At 56.0% G+C, this 17,623-nt stretch overlaps 2 protein-coding genes and 1 long non-coding RNA gene across 4 annotated transcripts in view; 1 reads left to right on the top strand and 2 right to left on the bottom strand.

Annotated features, from left to right (window-relative positions):
• Positions 1–560: 560 nt before the first annotated feature.
• RNPS1 (RNA binding protein with serine rich domain 1) lies at positions 561–9,960 on the bottom strand. Of its 2 annotated transcripts, none has more exons than XM_081820270.1 (8): positions 9,864–9,960; positions 6,777–6,964; positions 6,382–6,537; positions 5,533–5,724; positions 4,906–5,008; positions 4,498–4,651; positions 2,170–2,311; positions 561–1,487 (listed from the first exon to the last, which is right to left on the bottom strand). In XM_081820270.1, exons 2-8 carry the CDS (start codon positions 6,845–6,847, stop codon positions 1,388–1,390), a joined length of 918 nt encoding a protein of 305 aa, XP_081676396.1. In that variant the 5' UTR covers positions 6,848–6,964; positions 9,864–9,960; the 3' UTR covers positions 561–1,387. The 2 variants fall into 2 exon arrangements, with proteins under 2 accessions (XP_081676396.1, XP_081676397.1); XM_081820271.1 differs by lacking the exon at positions 561–1,487 and adding an exon at positions 1,516–1,654.
• Positions 9,921–14,599, top strand: LOC145721606 (uncharacterized). Its single transcript, XR_014145402.1, has 2 exons — positions 9,921–10,038; positions 14,383–14,599. It is a non-coding gene; the product is annotated as an uncharacterized LOC145721606 (long non-coding RNA).
• A 1,818-nt stretch (positions 14,600–16,417) lies between these two features.
• The window catches only part of ABCA3 (ATP binding cassette subfamily A member 3), a 38,094-nt gene continuing 36,888 nt past the window's right edge, over positions 16,418–17,623 (bottom strand). The window contains exons 32-33 of the mRNA XM_081818889.1: positions 17,444–17,487; positions 16,418–17,351 (exon numbers count right to left, since the gene is read on the bottom strand). Coding sequence (XP_081675015.1) covers positions 17,199–17,351; positions 17,444–17,487 — 197 coding nt within the window. The 3' untranslated portion in view covers positions 16,418–17,198. The remainder of the gene's footprint in view (positions 17,352–17,443; positions 17,488–17,623) is intronic.

Here is a 17,623-nt window from a genome sequence, read left to right as displayed (position 1 = left end):
AGAGACTGCAGTACTAAGATGGGGGGCTACCGGCTGCCTCCCGTGTGAGCTCCGCCTCGGCCGCGGGCGCGGAGGGGCACCGGAATCAAGCGGGTAGTTGAGGCAGGCATGGCGCTAAGAGCAGCCCATGCACCTTCCCCTTCCGCAGCTGGGCAGCAGGTGCCCACACTCCTGGCAGGAGCCCCTCCAGGCAGCAGGATGAGCTGGGGGGAGCAGGAAGCCTGTGTGCTACCTGCCAGGACGCTGCCTGGTGCTGACCGTCCAGTCCACACAGTGAGTGGCTGAGACTTTAGTTTTTAACGTCTGATGTGTTTCCACATCTTCCTTCAACACAAAAGCATGGCTGAGTGGCAGAACAGCCTCGGCTGCCCAACAGGCAGCACACGGGTGGTAAAATCTTCTCTTCTACGTCTCCAGCAGCGGCAAGCCGGTGCTCCGCGGAGCCCGCCGGCGGCTCTCCTGGCTCAGAGACTCTGGAAAGAAACTAGAATGCAGTCCTGTGTTTTTAATTCCCTCACAGTTTGTGGCCAAGGACAGGAAAGAGGCAGTGAAGCCAGTACTCACTGTATTCTAATCCTGTTTATTCAACACAATCCCTTCACTCTACACAACAAAGTACAAGCACAACGGCGCCTAAAATGCTACAAGTTACAAAACTCAAAACAACAAATTTATAGTACTGACTGTACAATAAAAGCCAAGAGAAGCAATGTACATGTTGCCCAGGTAACCTGCAAGAGCACCCTGAGCAGCAGCTGCAGCAGGGGGTGGTCCATGATGACCCTGCAGAGCTGGCTCTCGTTATGCCCACCAATTTCAGAGGAAGGGAGACATGGGGTATGTGCGTGCGTGAGTACACGTAGAAACAGAACCATTTCCTGGAACTAACAGGGGCCGTTTGACCGCAGGTGCTGGAAGAGGAGCCGATCAGGGGAGCAGGGCCAAGGCGAGCAGGAACGGCAGCTGCACCCAGGTGCACCCTTTCCTGAGGGACCCTGCAGACCAACAAGCGATGGCAGGACCGGGACCCCCGACCGGCCCCCAGTCATTTGTGGAAATGAAACAGGTACCCCACCCCCAGGCTGGGGCCACACTACCACCTGGAGCCCTGCTTTGTCCCTGCTGGCTTTGCCACTGGATGGACTCTCTTAGGAACTGGAAATATGGGAGCTTTCTAGCCAGAAACCTGGAGGGCATGCTTACAGGCACAACCCCAAACCATGAACACTGCTCTGGAACTCTGCCTTCAGAGGAAACGTCTCAGTTGCTGTCCTCGAAGCCTGCCCTGAGTGAGGAATTTCCAACCAACCCTCCTTTGGCTAGAAAAGTGACAAAGCTGAAGTGGATGGGATCGAAGTCACAGGGCGCAGAGCTCCGGGGGCCCTGCTTATCGGGAGGAGTTGGAGCTGGAACGGCTCCTGTGGCGGCGGCGGCCAGGGGAGCGAGACCGCCGGCGCACGGGGGACCTGCGCCTCGGGGAGCGTGACCTGCGGGAAGAGAAAAGACCACATCGCACATGGAGGCCGACATCCCAGACACCGCTCCGCATCACGGACGGCAGGGGCAAAGCTGGCTTCTTGAAGGAACAATGCTGTACAGTTTCAGTCAATGCTTTCAGTCAGGATGGCTCCGGGGATGGCACCGACACGGAGCCCTTGGGAAGGAAAAGGGGATCTGTTGGGGGAGACCCCCTTTCCTGAGGGCTATGGAAAGGGCAGCTCAACACCACTAGCAGAGGAGGGCCAGGCTCTGGCCTCTGCCAAGGGACTCGGACTCAGCCTCCTCTCCTGACCCTTCCTGTGTGTGTGTGTATGTGTGTTTTAATATTTATTTAAGTAGTCTCTATACCCAATGTGGGGCTCAAACCCACAACCCTGAAATCAAGAGTCCCACGCTCCTCCCACTGAGCCAACCACGCACCCTACCCTTCCTGTCTTCTTAGCTGGGAAGGGGAAAGGGACTGTACTCCAGGGAATCCTGGTGCAACCTGCAGGGCTGCACCTTCTGCCCGACCCTCCCTCCAGCAGCAGCCACCCTGACCCCCATGCAGCATGGGGGCGGGCAGGGCTGAGTAAGGTTCCAAAGTCATCACCGTCACACTGTGTTTGTAAATGAAACAAATCCACACCGGCCCCAAGCAGTCCCCTCTAAGACTCCAAATCGCCCTACCTTCTTCTCATTCGTGGGGGCGACCGACGCCACATGGGAGGTGGTGGCAGCATCCTCCTCGGAGGGCTGAATCGCCTGGGGGGTGGCCGAGGCCAGGGGGCCAGCACAGCGGTGGCAGTGATCTCCTGGCCGTCGATTTGTCCTGTTGAAAAAAGGACCAAGTCCCAAAATATCTGACAAGCCCCCACAGCCTAGGCCAGCCAGTGCCAGATGTAGGCCTAGCCTGGTAAGCAAGGACAGGGGAACTAAGCTTGTCACAGAAATGCTGACACAGTTACTACTACTGGAGGTTTCATCAGGAAATCTGTAGGGGAGCACGGAATCTCATGGGGAACTCAATCTTGAGGCACGGGGCCACCTGATGCACAACCACCTCCAAGAGGAAGCGATACCTGAATCCACTCAATGAGGGGAAGGTCTGTGCCCTGACCCTGAACTTCCTCCTCTAGAACAGTGGGAGGGGGCAAGCAAGAGGAGTGGGGACATTTTGGGGGCTCCGCAGGACTGAGATGGGGGTAAAGTGTAAGAACTCAAGAGGGACCGCCCTCAAATAGGTGGCCTCCAACCAGGTAGCCCAGTCCTCTCCCCTGCTGTAAAAGCCATACCCCACCCAATACCTCCCAGGTGGCCAGAAGGTGGCCTCAGGGTGCTGGGTCCCCATGAGGGCAGTGTCCATTATAACTGGACCAAGACTCTAGAGCTTGGTGGTGGAGGTGGGAGGGATAATCTATGACTGCATCATAGTTCAGGAGGAAGAAAAGACTACTGGGGGCGAGGGAACAAAATAAAACAAGGTTCAGCTGTCAAGTCTGTCTTAAGAGTTTGGAAAAAGTGCCTCAGGCCAAAAAACCAGGCGTGTGAATGCAACTGAGTAAGAATAGTGAAGGGTGGAGGCCTGAGGAATCTTTAGGGCCTCAGAAAAAGAAAGAGCAAAGAAAGGCAAGGCATCGACCTAGGAACTCCAGGGGAGCACGCACCCTGACCCCAGTCCAGGGACTGCTCAGGGGACTAAGCACAGCCCTTGTATGCCCCGGAAGGGTGGAGGGTTCTTTTATCTTCTCAATTCCTACCGTCAAGAAAACAGCAAAGCTATTGTGGGAATAACTTGGGCAGGTAGACCTGTGTTCAGAACACACTCAAAAGACTTAACTAAATGCAGCCTAAGGTCCTGCCCTGGCCCACTGCCAAAGCCAGCCCAAATTAGGAATTTTCACAGGCACTGACCATACAGCAATGAGGACAAATCTGGCCAGCTCCCCCACGCATGGTGCACAGCACAATATGCGGACACACACTCAAGTCCTACCAGAATCTTAAAACATGGGGAATATGTACAGCCCTGCACACCCTGGATATGGCCAAGTGTCCTTGGATTTTTAGCAAGTGCTCAAACTCTCAAAGATGCATGACTGAGGATCTCTAAAATGAAGGTGTGATTCATAAGGTCAAGAGCTGCTGTGTATAGCCTGATGGGCCACAATTTAAGCAGACTGAAAGAGAATTAGCTTGGTGGTAAGGAAAATTTCCTAGTATCCAAGCTCTACCAGGGCTCAAGGGCAACTACCCATCAAACTGCTGCACTGTTTTTTTTGTGTGTATAACGGGGCCTCCAAGGTTCTGGGGTGTTCAGACTCTCCTCCCTAGGTGGCCTGGCAGCCCACAGTGTGCTACGGGCAGTCCTGGTTCTTGGCCTCGGCTGTCTAGATTACAACAGCATCGAGCTGGGGCAGAGACAAGTTCTAAGCTCCTTAAAACACTGACTTGAAGACGAAATGGAAACTGGCCATCCAAAACTATTCCCAAGTGTTCAACTGTTGTTAAAACCATTCTGCTCCATACAGAACAGCTATAAATGTCACAAACAGTTAAGATACAAGTTTTAGGAAAATGGATAAAATGTGTGAATTCATCAAAGTAATCCTAAAAACGCTGAAATGTTAGCACAACAGAAAATGACTCTCAGAGCATTAAAGGAAACACTCCCATATAAAAGCCAAATGCTTCATTATTCATACTCCTAATGTAGTCTTTATTAAAAAAAAAAAAATTCCTTCGTTTAATCCTTAAGCTTTCACAGATTGGAAAATTCTAAAAATGCTAATGTATTCATATTTGCTGATCTTTTTCCAAGAATAATGTCCCATAGAACTTGTGTTCAGTAAACACACCCCCCCTGGTTAAGAACCGGAACCCCGAGAGAGCTCCAGGGCGATTGTGATGTGCAGCCAGACTGGAAATCAGTTCTAAGGTCCCTACGTGTGGCAGGTAGCTGGTCTTGCACAGGGAACAAAGAAGGGAGCTCAGTGGAGGGCTGGCAGGGTCACCCACCTCCATCCATGTGCTTCAGTGCCTTCTCGGCTTCGTCTGGGTTCTCAAACTCCACGTATGCATAGCCTTTAGACAGATGGGGATGCATCCTTTCTACAGGCATGTCAATCATTTTAATTTTCCCATAGGTGGAGAATATTTCCATGATGTGGTCCTAGAGGAAAGAACGGTCACTCTGATGCATACCCACAATTACCCGTGTGGGAGCTGAGAAGTCACCACACAACAGCTATGCCTCGGCACCTGGGGTAAGTCTCACACAGAATAACCCTGCTCGACGCACCATCCCGCCAGTCCTCTGAGAGCCTATGTTCTCAGTTCTGAAACCTGCTTCTCTAGTTTTCCATTTAAAATATCTGCAGAAGAGACACACCCTATTGTCCATTGGATGGATCCAAGATCCCTCACCTTAGTCACATTCCTGGTGAGCCTACCGATGTGTACTTTGGTGGGCTTAGGGGAAGGACTCCGCCTTTTCCTTTCCTTTTCATCTCTTTTGGGTGGTTTGGATCTGATTGAAAAAAACAAAACACCAGAAACAATCAATTTCTGTCAAGTCAAAATTTCTTTTAGTGGGGCTGCTAACTGCCACGATGACAGTTTTTTTTTTTTTTTTTAAAGATTTTATTTATTTATTTGAGAGAGAGAGAGACAGAGAGAGAGCATGAGAGGGGGGAGGGTCGGGAGGGTCAGAGGGAGAAGCAGACTCCCTGCCGAGCAGGGAGCCCGATGCGGGACTCGATCCCAGGACTCCAGGATCGTGACCTGAGCCGAAGGCAGTCGCTTAACCAACTGAGCCACCCAGGCGCCCTCGATGACAGTTTTTTATAAGGAAGCTTTCCCTACCAGTTCATGTATATTCATATTATCTCTGCTTCAGAAATCCTACTAAAATAGAAAGACTCCTTTTTAGCTCTACTTCTATAGTAACTACCATAACTTTACAGACCCCCATTTGTAAACTTAAGTTCCCAGATAATTCACAAGTTTTAGGGGCACTCCTGAGCAGAGAAGTGGTGCTGGAAGGGAGCTTACTTGGAGCGGGAGCGCCTCCTGTTATCATGCCTGCGCCTAGAAGGACTTGGCGAGCCAGAGGAGCTGCTGGAGCTGGAACTACGGGATGTGCTGGAGCTTCCTGAGCGGCTAGACGCTGAAGAAGAGCTTGAGCCACTGCTGGAGCCGGTGCTGGTGCTGGAGCCCGAGCTAGAGGTAGAGCTGGACCGGGACCTGACAAATGAGACAGATGTGTCATGGGCAACAGTGGATGGGAGCATTTCTTCCGAACAGACAAGCCTCCACGTGCTCATGCTCCCAAGAGGAAACCACTGTCCTCCTGTTTTCAAGCCTCAATGTCTCCCTTCCTCAGGGAGTGGGGATGGTATTTACCCCACCCCTGCCTGGCCAAAGCCCTAGGTGGGGACAGAAAACAGCATCCACACTGTGCAGCGACAAGGAAGGAAGGGGGCACTTCCTAGCTATACAGAAGCCTCACCTACTGGGAGGTACAGATAGAGTCTGGCAAGTCGGAAGCACCAACCCAGCCTGGAAGGTGACTACCGAGGGACTCAGGCTGCTTTTCAACTGGAGAAAAAATAAGCTTTAGGCTAGGGCAACCCAATCATGACTCTGAAGAAAAAAGCACTTGAGAGAAACACATACCCCAAGATGTCCCATTCGTTAACACCTCTAGAAAACACCCAAAGGCCATCTTCCATATATAACCAGAGCAGACCCAAACCACTCTGCCATAATTAGGGCCTTGATGAACGGGCTCAAAGTGTTTTCTGTGTAAATAATGAGGACTCTCTGGGCTCTTTCGAGAAGGGAAAGGGGCGTGGCCACAGAAGAGAGGCTGGCGCAGTGCTCTGCCCTGCGGGGTCCCACCTGGTGCTGCTGCTACCACTGGAAGCGCTGCGCCTCTTCCGAGTTTTATCCCTGCCACGATCCTTCTCACTTGACTCCTTGGTGGCCCCTTTATCTTTAGAACGATCCTTGGACTTCTCATCAGAGCGGTCTTTGCGTTTGGTAGGAGAAGGAGCCCTGGATGGTGAGGAGGAGTGTGAGATCGCATGCCCCTCTGACCAAACCCAGAAACAACACTACCCAAAAGAGGGGATCCAAAGGGCTACAGAGATCCCAGGTGATCCCAGAGCAAAATGATCTGTGGCTTAGGACACATCACTGTAATATGTAAAACATTTCCAATCTTCCCCTTTCTGAGGGTCCCTAGTAACGAGCACCCCCAAAGTAGCACTAGAAAAATCTGACAGAAGGATTACCTAGTGCTGGACTTTTTATTATTTTCTTTGACTCCTAGCAAGCTCTTCTTTTTCACTCCTGATAAATCCATTCTCCCCTTCTGAGGTGTTCAAAGCAGCAATGGTGGCCTCACTTATCTGAACTCTCACTTCTAACTCGAGTCTGAGAAACGATCCCTAATCGATTGCAATTTACGCCAAAGTGCAGCCTAATAACAAGATAAAAGGATTTACAGAGTGAACGAGTTGGCAAGGCAACAAATCTACTTTGCAGTCAAAAGGTGAGCACACGAGGTGGTGGCAAGGAACACAGTAAGCAGCGAGCGCCCACAAAGCCAGGAACATCCAGGGACCTCTTCCATTTCCTCAGGGACAGTCCCGCCCCACAGGCAGACCCTCACCTCACCTTGTCGTCTTTTCCATAAGGAAACGGTGGTGGTGCCTGTCACTTGTTTTACAGTTGGTACAATACCCGTGTTTCACTTCTTAGTTTGATGATAAGCCCTCTACCATCCCCTTAGAAATACTACACCACCACATTTGCAGGCAGAACAGAAAAAAAGCCAAATGTGGCTCTTCTGATAGGATTACTGGTGTGATTAGATCTCTTGTTTTACTGCTGCAATTTCCTTGTAGGACACATTGGATATATGATAACTGGAAGCAAAAACCATTTCAAAAGTGACAGGTACCACCATCAAAACATTTAACACCCAAATGCAAACATATAAAATGTCCCATGTGAACATTGAAAAAGCAGTAAAATAGTTAAGTTAGAAAGCAGTCCTTGCAAATGCTGAACTTCAGTTAATGAAATGCATATGGAAGTGTTATGGGGAAAGTACCCCAAAGTCTGCTATTTACTTCAAAATGCAACAGAAAATGTTGATGGGTGGTTTGGTATATGATAAAGCAAATATGGCAGAAATGCGACTTGTAGGATCTAGGTGGTGGTTATGCAGGTATTCACTGTGCAATTCTTTCAACCTTTCTGTATGTTTACATTTTTCGCCCAAAATAAAGTGTGTGTGTGTGTGTGTGTGTGTGTATGTGGGGGGGAGGCATTGGAATTGGAGGACACTGATCGTAAGGGTCTAACAAAGTGCCCGCACTGCAGCATGTGCTCAGTAAATATGACTTAGAACAAACTACTAATCCATTACGTGCCTTGTCTCCTGGGGGATCTTTGACCTTCAGTATTTCCAGGGAAGTTTTCTACAGTTTGCTTGAGCTGCAGGCAAAGATCTCAGGATGTTGGTGTCATCTACTTCTATCTCATCTTCCTCAACAGCCTCTAAGTAACCCGGACAAGGCAACCACTTGGGATCCTGTTTTCACACGTGTAGGGCTGCTCAAAATGCCGAGTAAATGTCGTGACTCAAGGAAGAAGGCCAGCTTTGGACAATCAAATTAGAGCAAAAGAAAGCAGAATGTCTGTCACTTCTGCTGCTCTTCTCCAGGCTGGTAAAATTGTTTAAGATGTTTTGCCTTAAAACAATAAGGTACTACAGGTACTGAGCAAGCAACACTGGATAGACACGGTCAGTGGCCACCAATCAGGAATTACAGTTCAGTGGGTAAGAATCTGTGGACCCAGCCTGCCTGTTTGATTCGAAGCTTTGCTGTGTGACCTTGGATAAGTCACATAACCTTTCTGAGCCTCCACTTCGCATGAGCATTACGGTGACAATTACAGCTCCTACACCTCCATAGTTACCAAACTTGGCACCTAGTTAAGGCTCAGTAAAGGTTAGCTTATGTTAGAAGAAAGAGATGTCTCTCCGTGTTTGGAGGCTTCCCCCCCACATAAACTCTGGTGTCCCAAAGTCTCACATGACCTCTTGAATGCTCAACAGGGGTCCCTGGGCCACCCCATTAGGGGATCACCACGTGCAGCACTGTCCAACGGAAACAGTGTGAGCTACAAGCACATCCTAAAATGTTCCAGTAGCCACCGAGCAAAAAGGTTAACAGATGAAACTGACGTTCAGTAAAGTATCTGAAAGCCCATAACCCCAAATATCATCTTTTCCACGTTCAACCGGTGTAAAAACTCATTCATAAAACACTCCCCCCGCCCCACACTAAGCCCCTCAAACCCCTCAGTGTGGCCCCGGGCTGCCTGCCTGAGCAACACGGACCTGCAGGGCACACTCCCGGGCCCCACCCCAGTCCCAAAGGTCTGCCCCAAGGTACCCCGCGACAACGAGCACCACCGGGATTCTCAAGCTCTACACATCAAGAACCACAGGGCGAGCGGACTTTGCCGGGCGTGGCCGAGTGCTAGACAGCAGAGACTGAGGCTCTCTGTTCACACAAGTTGGGGTCACAGCACAGGACCTCGGTTACCTCCCCCATCCTCCGGAAAGGTGCGCGTCCAACAGCCAGAGAGAGAAAGAACAGTTAGTTAAACCTCGAGCAGATGGCGTTTCGGCTCCCATCTTCAGAGCACCTTCCCCACTGAAAAGTGCATTTTCGGAACAAGTCATGCGAAATTAAGAGGAAAAGGCCACGACTTTGCTTTCCCGTATCCTCCCTTCTGGGGCAGCCCGTGCGGCCGCGCTGAGGGACAGCGGGGGCCGCGTCCCCGAGGGGCTCGCACCGACCAGGGCACGGCCCACTCAGCTAGTGGCCCCGAGGGGAGGGTCCGCCGGTCCTGCAGGGCACCCCACAAAGCATCTCCGCCCCCGCCGTCCCCGTCCGCGTTCACTCACAACTCCCCAGTTCAGGCGCCGGGCCGCAAGCGCTTCCAGGGCAGGGCCTGGCGTGGCGGGCCTGGGTCTCCACGCCGACGGCAGAGCCCCGAAGGCGGAAGCCGCGCTCCCGGCTTCTCCGAGTCCCGCGGGCCTAGCCGGGCGCGCCGCAGAGGGGGGACGATCTGAGGCGCCCTTCCGCCCGCCACGGCCCCGACCACTTCCGGGCCGCGGCCTCGGCACCTCCCACTCCGCCCGCCCCGGGCCACACTCTTTCTTCTCATACCCGCTGCCGCGCCGCCAGGCTGCCGTGCCTACCGAGAGGCCGAGGGGCGGGCCGGCTCCAACCACGCGCCCCGCCGAGCTTTGCGGGCAGCCCCCGAAGCTCGGATGGGGTCGGATTCCCCCAACTTACATCTTCCCGCCGCCGCAACCTCCTCCCGCTGTCTTCAGCCGCTAAAGCCCGCGCCTCTCTGGCGTCAGGATTAGGGAGCGGGAAGGCGCCGTTGTCGGGCGCGCAGCGATGACGTAAAGCGCCTCAGCCAATGGGAGCGAGCGAGGGGAGTGTTAAAGGGCCACGGCCGTTTCTGGTGAGCCGCGTCGGGGACTCTTCTTCTATATCCTTCCCTGCGGAGGTATCTGGGGCTACCCGCGGCTGGGTGCGTCCCACATGGGGCCCGCAGATTGTTGGCTGGGGGCCGCGCCGCGCGGGCAGTTCCCGGGCCGGCGCGGAGGGAGTTAACGCGGCCGCGGCCCCGCCCCGCCCATTGCGCACGCGCACTGGGCTCGCAGCCCTTGATCCCGCTACAGCGCGCGCGGGGCGGCGGGGCAGTGTGGGCGGTGCGGGCAGTGCGGGCGCGGCGGATTCTGGCGGCGGACCGTGGGGCCCGCAGGGCGCAGGGGGCCAGGCAGGTGCAGGGACGGGTTGGTGAGATTAAAAACCACACGAGGTGTGCGGAGTGACGGTGCGGACCCCGCTTCTGCGCTAGCGGGGCTCGGCCGGGTCCCGAGCCTGGATAGGGGGCAGTGCGGCCATCGCCAACTGGGAGCGAAAGGCAGGGTAGAAGACATGATGTGAAGCGGGAAGCGCCTCCGAGGAGGTGACGCTGCGGCTGGGACCGCAGTAGGAGCGCGCGCCCGGCAGAGGGACTAGCAGGTGCAGCGGCGCGGAGGCTCGTCGGAAGAAGCGAGGGGAGGCCGGGGTGGCGGCTCGCAGGCCGGGGCTAGGAATGTGGGGTTCAGCGGTGCTGGGGCGACATGGAGCATGTGCAGCATCCCGCGCTGAACCGTCACTCCTCTGGCCGGTGGACAGTGCGGGCAGGGAGGCTGACTCTTCTGGCAAAGTAGTGGCCCCGAGCCCAGGCAAGAGGCTGGGAAGAGTAAATCTCGGTACCCAGCGGGCCAGAGCTTTCGGATTTTGTTCACCGAGGTGCCTCCGGCGTTCCCGGCCGGTGTCTGGCAAACGGTCGTTACTCCATGACTCAGTGGGAGGAAGGAGGGTGCACCCTGCCGCAGACGTGGTCTGAACAGGTAGGTGCATCAAGGAAGAGAAGGCAACAGATGGCAAGCAGATCTCTTTTGGAGGAAGGAACCCCGGTGACTTGGAGATGGATTAGCCGCCAGGCAAGGACAGGAGAGTCCAGGGAGGGATGGACGGTGCTGCAGACGCTGTCTGCAAGTCATTGCTCTCTGCATGCCTAAAGGGCCTTGACCCAGCAGAGCCTTTGCCCAGGGCGGCACCAACACCCTAGGGTGGGAAGGGAGCAGGCCAGTGACCCCACCATGGCGAGAGGGGCGTAGGGACACAAGCAGCTGAGCTGACAACCGCCTGTGCTTTTTAAAATGTGCTAAAGTGATGTAACTTGGCATGCATACAAATTTTAACACGTTTTATATTAGATCTAAAGCATGATTTATTCAGACACATAAATTTAATCACATTTGTTTCTAAATATTACAGATTTTTGTTATCAAGTGTGTTATCAGCTGTTGAGCTTTAAAATTTGAGCATCTTGTCTTTGGCATTTTGAAGATCAACAGAATGTGTTTGGAAGAAACGTAAGAAGTTAAAACTGGAGGCCCCCGGCCCCGCCTTCCAGGAGTTCTGGCTTCCCCTTCTTACACCCCTGTGCCAACCCACTAAGGCTCAGGGGGCTGAGGGCTGGGATGCTGGGTCCTCTGTGGACCTTTGAAGGTCTTTGGTCCAGGTTTGATGGCGGGGGTGGGGCAGGGCTCCTGCAGACAGGGCGACTGGCAGCCAGCCCCAGGCCTGGTTCTGCCAGTGTCCTGAGCCCCCCTCTCTTCCTTCCCAGGGTCGAGGGCCACCTCTTGGCATGTGGGGCTGCTCTCACTTTGGAATCAGAATGTTCCCTCTGCCTTCGTTCTGTATGGGCCTGATGGCCTCTGCAGTGCCTGTCCTTGGAGGCTGGTGACCTGGGACACGGTTTAGTGGTAGCCTGGATTGTGCTGGAAGTCACGGTGGGCCATCTAGGAGCTTCAAGTAGGCATTGCATTCCCTTGTAAACCATGTCAAGAAAGCACTAATACCTGTCGCTAATAGTCCCTGCGCTAAGGGCACGGGTGGCCTGGCCAAGTGCAACAGAGGGGTTTGGGTGGGGTCAGGGAGCTGGTGATGGCTTGGTGACCTTGAGGGAGGCGTTAGAAGAGGAGCTGGCTCTTACAGGCCTGGGCTCCTGAGTGCCTGTACACCCTGAAGGAGCCCAGGAAGAGGCTCAGCCTGGTCCTTCTGGGTGGCCAGGCTGGGTCTTTTTTTTTTTATTTAAAGATTTTACTTACTTTGACAGAAAGAGACACAGTGAAAGAGGCAACACAAGCAGGGGGAGTGGGAGAGGGAGAAGCAGGCTTCCTGCTGTGCAGGGAGCCCGATGCGGGGCTCCATCCCAGGGCCCTGGGATCATGACCTGAGCGCAAGGCAGACGCTTCACAGATGGAGCCCCCCAGGCGCCCCCAGGCTGTGTCTTAAAGGGCCAGACCACCAGTGAGGATCTGGAGTTGTGGGGAGGCCTCTGCAGCTCCAGGCTTGTGTCTCCAAGGTGTGGGGTGTCCGGTCCTCAGACCTCCCCCCCTCCTCCTGCCAGCAGGCAACTCTGGACTCTCCTAGGGGTTGCTGAGCAGTGAGCTTGGGGGCTTGTGCTGGTTTTCATGCCCAAAGCCCTGTGTTCATTTCTGCCCCAGGGAAGTCAAGGGTAGTGACACTAGAGCTGGGGGGAGCCACAGGGGGCAGGGTGGGGTCCAGCCAGAGCTGGATACAGAGCAGTCAAGCTGGTGTGCTGCAGCCCCGGGTGCGCTGAGGGCCATGCAGAGCGTTGACCGCGGCCGAGCCGTCTTGGCCCCTGGCCCTGCTCCCAGGGCCTGTGTTGTGCCATCCACAGCCAGTTGACTTGGAACTTCTCCGATCTTGGAGGCATCTGACACCAGTATCTGTGGGGTATAGGCCGGGCCCCAGGAGCGGGGCCTGGGCAGCCCTGTGTGTTGAGGAAGGAAGGCAGGGCCCCCGCTCCCCGGGCCCGACCCTGTAGCTTCAGCTCCTCCTCGTGCCTGCTTGAGGCCCAGGCCATGTGGGCCTGTCGGGTGGGGATGGGACTCCAGGGCCAAACACCCTGCTTTCTGGTGGTCTCCTGAGGGGCTGTGGGGCCCGAGTTCTCTGCCTTGTTGACCCTTCGCGGGTAGCCTCTCGGCCCACCTGCCCTAAGCCCCCTCGTGCAGGGACGCCAGTGGCTTTCCCTCCTTCGGGAGAGGGAGTTGAATCTTCCGGGGTTTGGAGTTGGACCTGAGCTGGGGTTCAGGGAAGGGGCCTCGTGTCTGCAGAGTGGGGTATCACACATGGCCTGCTGGCCTCAGCTGTGGGGTGGGGTGAGCAGCCTAATCCTGATCTTGGTGTTTGGGGAGACCTCTTAGAACCTCTGTGGGTCAGCTCCTTGATGCAGGAGCGGGTGGGGGTTAGCCCCTCTGGACCCAGGTGGAGCCCAGGCTGGCTACCCAGGAAAGTCCCTCTGTGTACAGGTAAGGCTTGGGCTTTTGGTGTGGCCACAGGGTCTGGGTGAGCACAGGTGGCTCGCCCTTCACTGACCAGTCTGCATGGGAGTGGGAGTCTCAAAGGACCTGGCTGGCTTATACCATCAGTGTCCCGCTGGTCCCCAGAAGGGAGCTGGACAGCAGCTGGCCTCCGGTATCCTGTAGATGGAGCAGCCAGACCAGTCAGCCTGCCTGCTGGTCTGGCCCCCGGTCTCTTGGAACCCTCGCCCCTCATCTCCAGGCTCTGGCCCTGCAGGTATCAGGTCTGGGGTGTTGGGACATTGCTGTCTCTATGTGGTCAAAGAATTGGGCTCACGTGGGTCCAGGCCAGGCAGGCTGGGCCAGGTCGTCCTTCACCTGGGGGGTATGGTCATCCCCAGGCAGCTTGTGGCCACCCTCGGACCAGCGCCTTCCAGCCTTCCTTCCAGGTGCTGGCCTTGGCTCACTCCTCCATCAGCCTTAGTCCGTCAGCTGCTTCCTGAGACTGGGCTGAGGGTCCCTGAGATGCAGCTGACCTCAGCTCCCCCTGGAGTCCTGTACTGAATATCTGGGATTGGCATTTGCCCAGCAAAAAACTCCAGTTTGCCTTTCTGTGTTGTTGCAACCAAAGGGCCAGGACACTCCATGGTGGGCAGGGGGGTGGGTCACTTCTGCTGGGCTGTGGAGCTTCCTAAGTGAGGTGGGGTCTTAGCAGCTCAGGCGGGCAACAAGAGCATGCCTGGTGGGGCCCCCCTCGAGGATGCCAGTCTGCACACTGCAGTCGTGGTGGAGGCTGGGATTGTGTCCTGGAGCCTGGCTTTTATCTGGGGTACGCAGCTGGTGTCCCAGCTCACTGCGCCTGGTGCAGCCCCGCCTGTGTGCGGGGCAGTGACTCAGACACAAACACACATGATGTCCAGGGGCTGGGCCCTCCTGCTGTTCCTGCTTCCTGCCATTCCATCTGGAGCCTCAGGGACACCTTGACCCCGGGAAAGGACCTTGAAAGGGCGTCTCCATCTGGACACAGCAGGCAGATAGAATCTGACTCCCTGAGGCCTTGATGGTGACACAACGCCCAGACCCGCCTTCTCTGGACTTTGTACTCCGCAGAGAAATAAACGCCGGTCTTTTTTTAAACTGCTGGGGCCCTGCCTTCTGGTGTGTGCGGCCAGCAGGCTGAGCCTTCGCTCCCCGGGAGCTGTTTCTGTGGCCGGGGGTGGGGTCCCCTGGACACATGGCAGCGGACCGTGGCCTGCTGCCTGGCATTCTTCCCCAGGGCGGAGCAGTGGAAGGGCTCGGCCTGAGGCCCAGGCCTGGCCCAGCAGGATCTGCCCCCTCCTCTCGTCAGGCCACGTTCTGAGTGGCACTGTCATGCTGAGGGACGGGCCACTGTGTTTGGGTTGAGCCACACCATTGGACGGGGCCGGATTTTCCACAAACCTCCTCAGCCTTTGCGTGGGTGTCGGGCCCCTTGGGAGTGTCGTCACCCTCCTCCCCTCCCTCCCCCCCCCCGCCCCCCTGCCCCCAAGGCCCCAAGGCCTGGAGGAGAGGGATGGGCTGGGGATGGGGGATGAAGCAGGTCAGCTTTCCTGTTGGGGTGTCTGTCCGTGGTTCCTTCCCCATCTTGGGGCCCGGAGCTGCCTCAGCTCAAACCATACCAGCTAGGCTCGGGGAGAAAAGGGTTCAGGCCCCACTCCTGGCTCCTCAAGGATTCTCAGCTCCTGTGATGGGTGTCCAGCAGCCTTGCGCATGACATGGTGATGCCCCTTCCAGCAGGACTCCTGGGGTCCCTCCTGCCTGGCTGCAGTGCTCCACGCTCGTCCCACAGACACCCCAGGCCCTATGGGCTCTCACCGACTGTGCAGCACACCGGCCCCCCTGGTCCCCATTGCGGCAGCTCAGCCCTGCCCTGCCCTCTCTCCAGCCACTGGTGGTCTTCCGAAGAAGGGTCTGGTCAGGACCACGGCCACTTTCATCCTGCCTGTCTCCACAGCCCTCTCTCCTTGTCCCGTCACACAAAGCACCTCTCTCTGGACCAATGCAATCTGATTCAGGGTGGGTGTGCCTCGCACATGCTGTTCCTTCAGTCTTGAATGCCTTTCCTCACGCCCTCAAAGGAAAGAAAAAGCCAGATTTCTAAATCTCTAACCCACAGGCTGAAAAGCAAGCTCAGGCCGTGGAGCAGTGGGGCCACCGGCTCTGCCCCTCCTCGCACCGCCCGGCCAACCCCAGCAACCCTGAAGTGGCGCAGGCCTGCCTCCCAGAAGCTGCTTCCTGTGGGGCACGTTCAGGGCCACAACCACCCCGAGCTTACGTTTTATAACATGGAACTAAACGATGAGGGTGTAAGGAATTCTGAGGGGAACAGAAAGCTACTGGAGACTTTGCAGCGTTCTAAGCTTGGGGAGGCTGATAAAAATGCACGAGACTGTCCTAAAGTGATGCAACAAGTCTCTAGAACTATGAATCCTAAGGGAATACAGAAAGCAGAGATTCAAATCGTGGAAATTTAGGAAACTAAGAAATGGGGCGCCTGGGTGGCTCAGCCGTTAAGCGTCTGCCTTTGGCTCAGGTCATGGTCCCAGGGTCCTGGGATGGAACCCCGCATTGGGCTCCCTGCTTGGTGGGAAGTCTGCTTCTCCCTCTCCCTCTGTGCACACACTCACTCTCTCAAATAAATTTAAAAATCTTAAAAAAACTGTCAGAAATAGGAGCATATAAATAAAAAGGAAGCTGATGCGGAAGAAGAATCTTCTAAAGCCCCGAATGGCCCTGGTGTCCGAGGCCTCCCGCCCCTCGGGGGTCTGCACAGCCCACCCTGACCCTGTGCTCGTGCCTCCTGGTGGGGACCGCGGACCTGCCGGGGGGGCCTGTTTAACCCGCTCTGGCACCTGCCGGCCTGGCTGCTTCACCTCCTGGCAGTGAGCGCTGGAAGTCACTCCATATAGACCGAGGTCATGTTCCCTCCCGAACTTTATTTTCTGGACAGAGTCACCGCGTGTCAGGTGCATCCTCCGTAGACGGTCCCTTGGTCCCGCAGTGGTCCCTAACTGGCCTCCTGCTTGTGGCTTCTCCAGAAGCCAGCCTCGGGCGTGAAGGACTGCCTTCTCTGCCCGAGCCCGCTGACCCTGGGAGACGCTGGTGTGATGGCGCCGGGCGTGGGGTCAGCCCTGCCTGGCATCAAGAGCATGCTCCGTGGAGCAGCGACTCCCAGGCCCCCCGGAAGCCAAGACCACAGACTGTGGTCACAAGCAGCACCTCCCTTGTGGACGGCCACAGGCGACATTCTCCATTCCGGGCAGCCTGGCGAGCCCTGCTGCCCGCTGTCCTGCTGGCTCCCCGTGTCGCCCCTGGGAGGCTCCATGCTGTGTGCAGATATGGGGCTGTTACTGGTGCTCGTCTCGTGAGCACTTGAGGAAATGCAAACCCCAGGTCGGCTGCAGCCCCTTCCCGAGGGGCTCTCTGCCCAGAGACCCCAAGGCTTGCCCGCACGTGGCTGCAGGGCTGCTTTTGCTGGGTCCTGAGTTCCAGAGAGGGGCTCTGGCCACTGCCTTGGACACAGATGTTTGCATGCTGATTCCCAGCGTGAGGGCTCCGACATCCTGGTCCCCACTGTGCCTTGATTCTCGCGTCCATTATAGAAAACGGTGATTGGAAATAAAGGTGCAGGATAAGATGAACTCGGAGGGGGAGGACGCCTGCCTGTGCGGCCACTTGCCCCACGCCTGCTGGCTCCTCATGGCCCCTCGTCCTCGGCAGGTGGCTGCAGGTGGGCGAAGCTCAGGAAGACCTGCTCCAGTGAGATCTGGCTCACGGAGTAGTCGTCCACGGCATACTTCTCCTTGGCCTTCTCCAGAACACCAAACACCTTGTGGGAGCAGAAAAGCGGCTGTTAACAAGCCCAGGGGTGGGGGCACCTTGGCTGGTCTGGGAGTCCTCTGGCCCCAGGGGGTGGGGGGGTAAGGCTCCCAGAGGTCCTACCCTGCCCCAACTGGAGCCCCGTGCTCCCCGGAGGAGGAGGGGGGCTGTGCAGGACGAGCAGGCCCTGGGGGCCAGGCTTCCCCCGAATCTTCCCAGCTCGGAGTGCAAACTTGGGCACGCTGTCTGGGCCAGTTTCCTTTTTGCACCCATTTTTTTCTGACTCAAATGAGCCTCTGAACC

This window comes from Leptonychotes weddellii, chromosome 5 (genome assembly GCF_054177405.1).
Source record: "Leptonychotes weddellii isolate Sample4059 chromosome 5, ASM5417740v2, whole genome shotgun sequence".
NCBI classification, from domain to species: Eukaryota; Metazoa; Chordata; class Mammalia; order Carnivora; family Phocidae; genus Leptonychotes; species Leptonychotes weddellii.
This window is presented reverse-complemented; position numbering and strand designations above follow the sequence as displayed.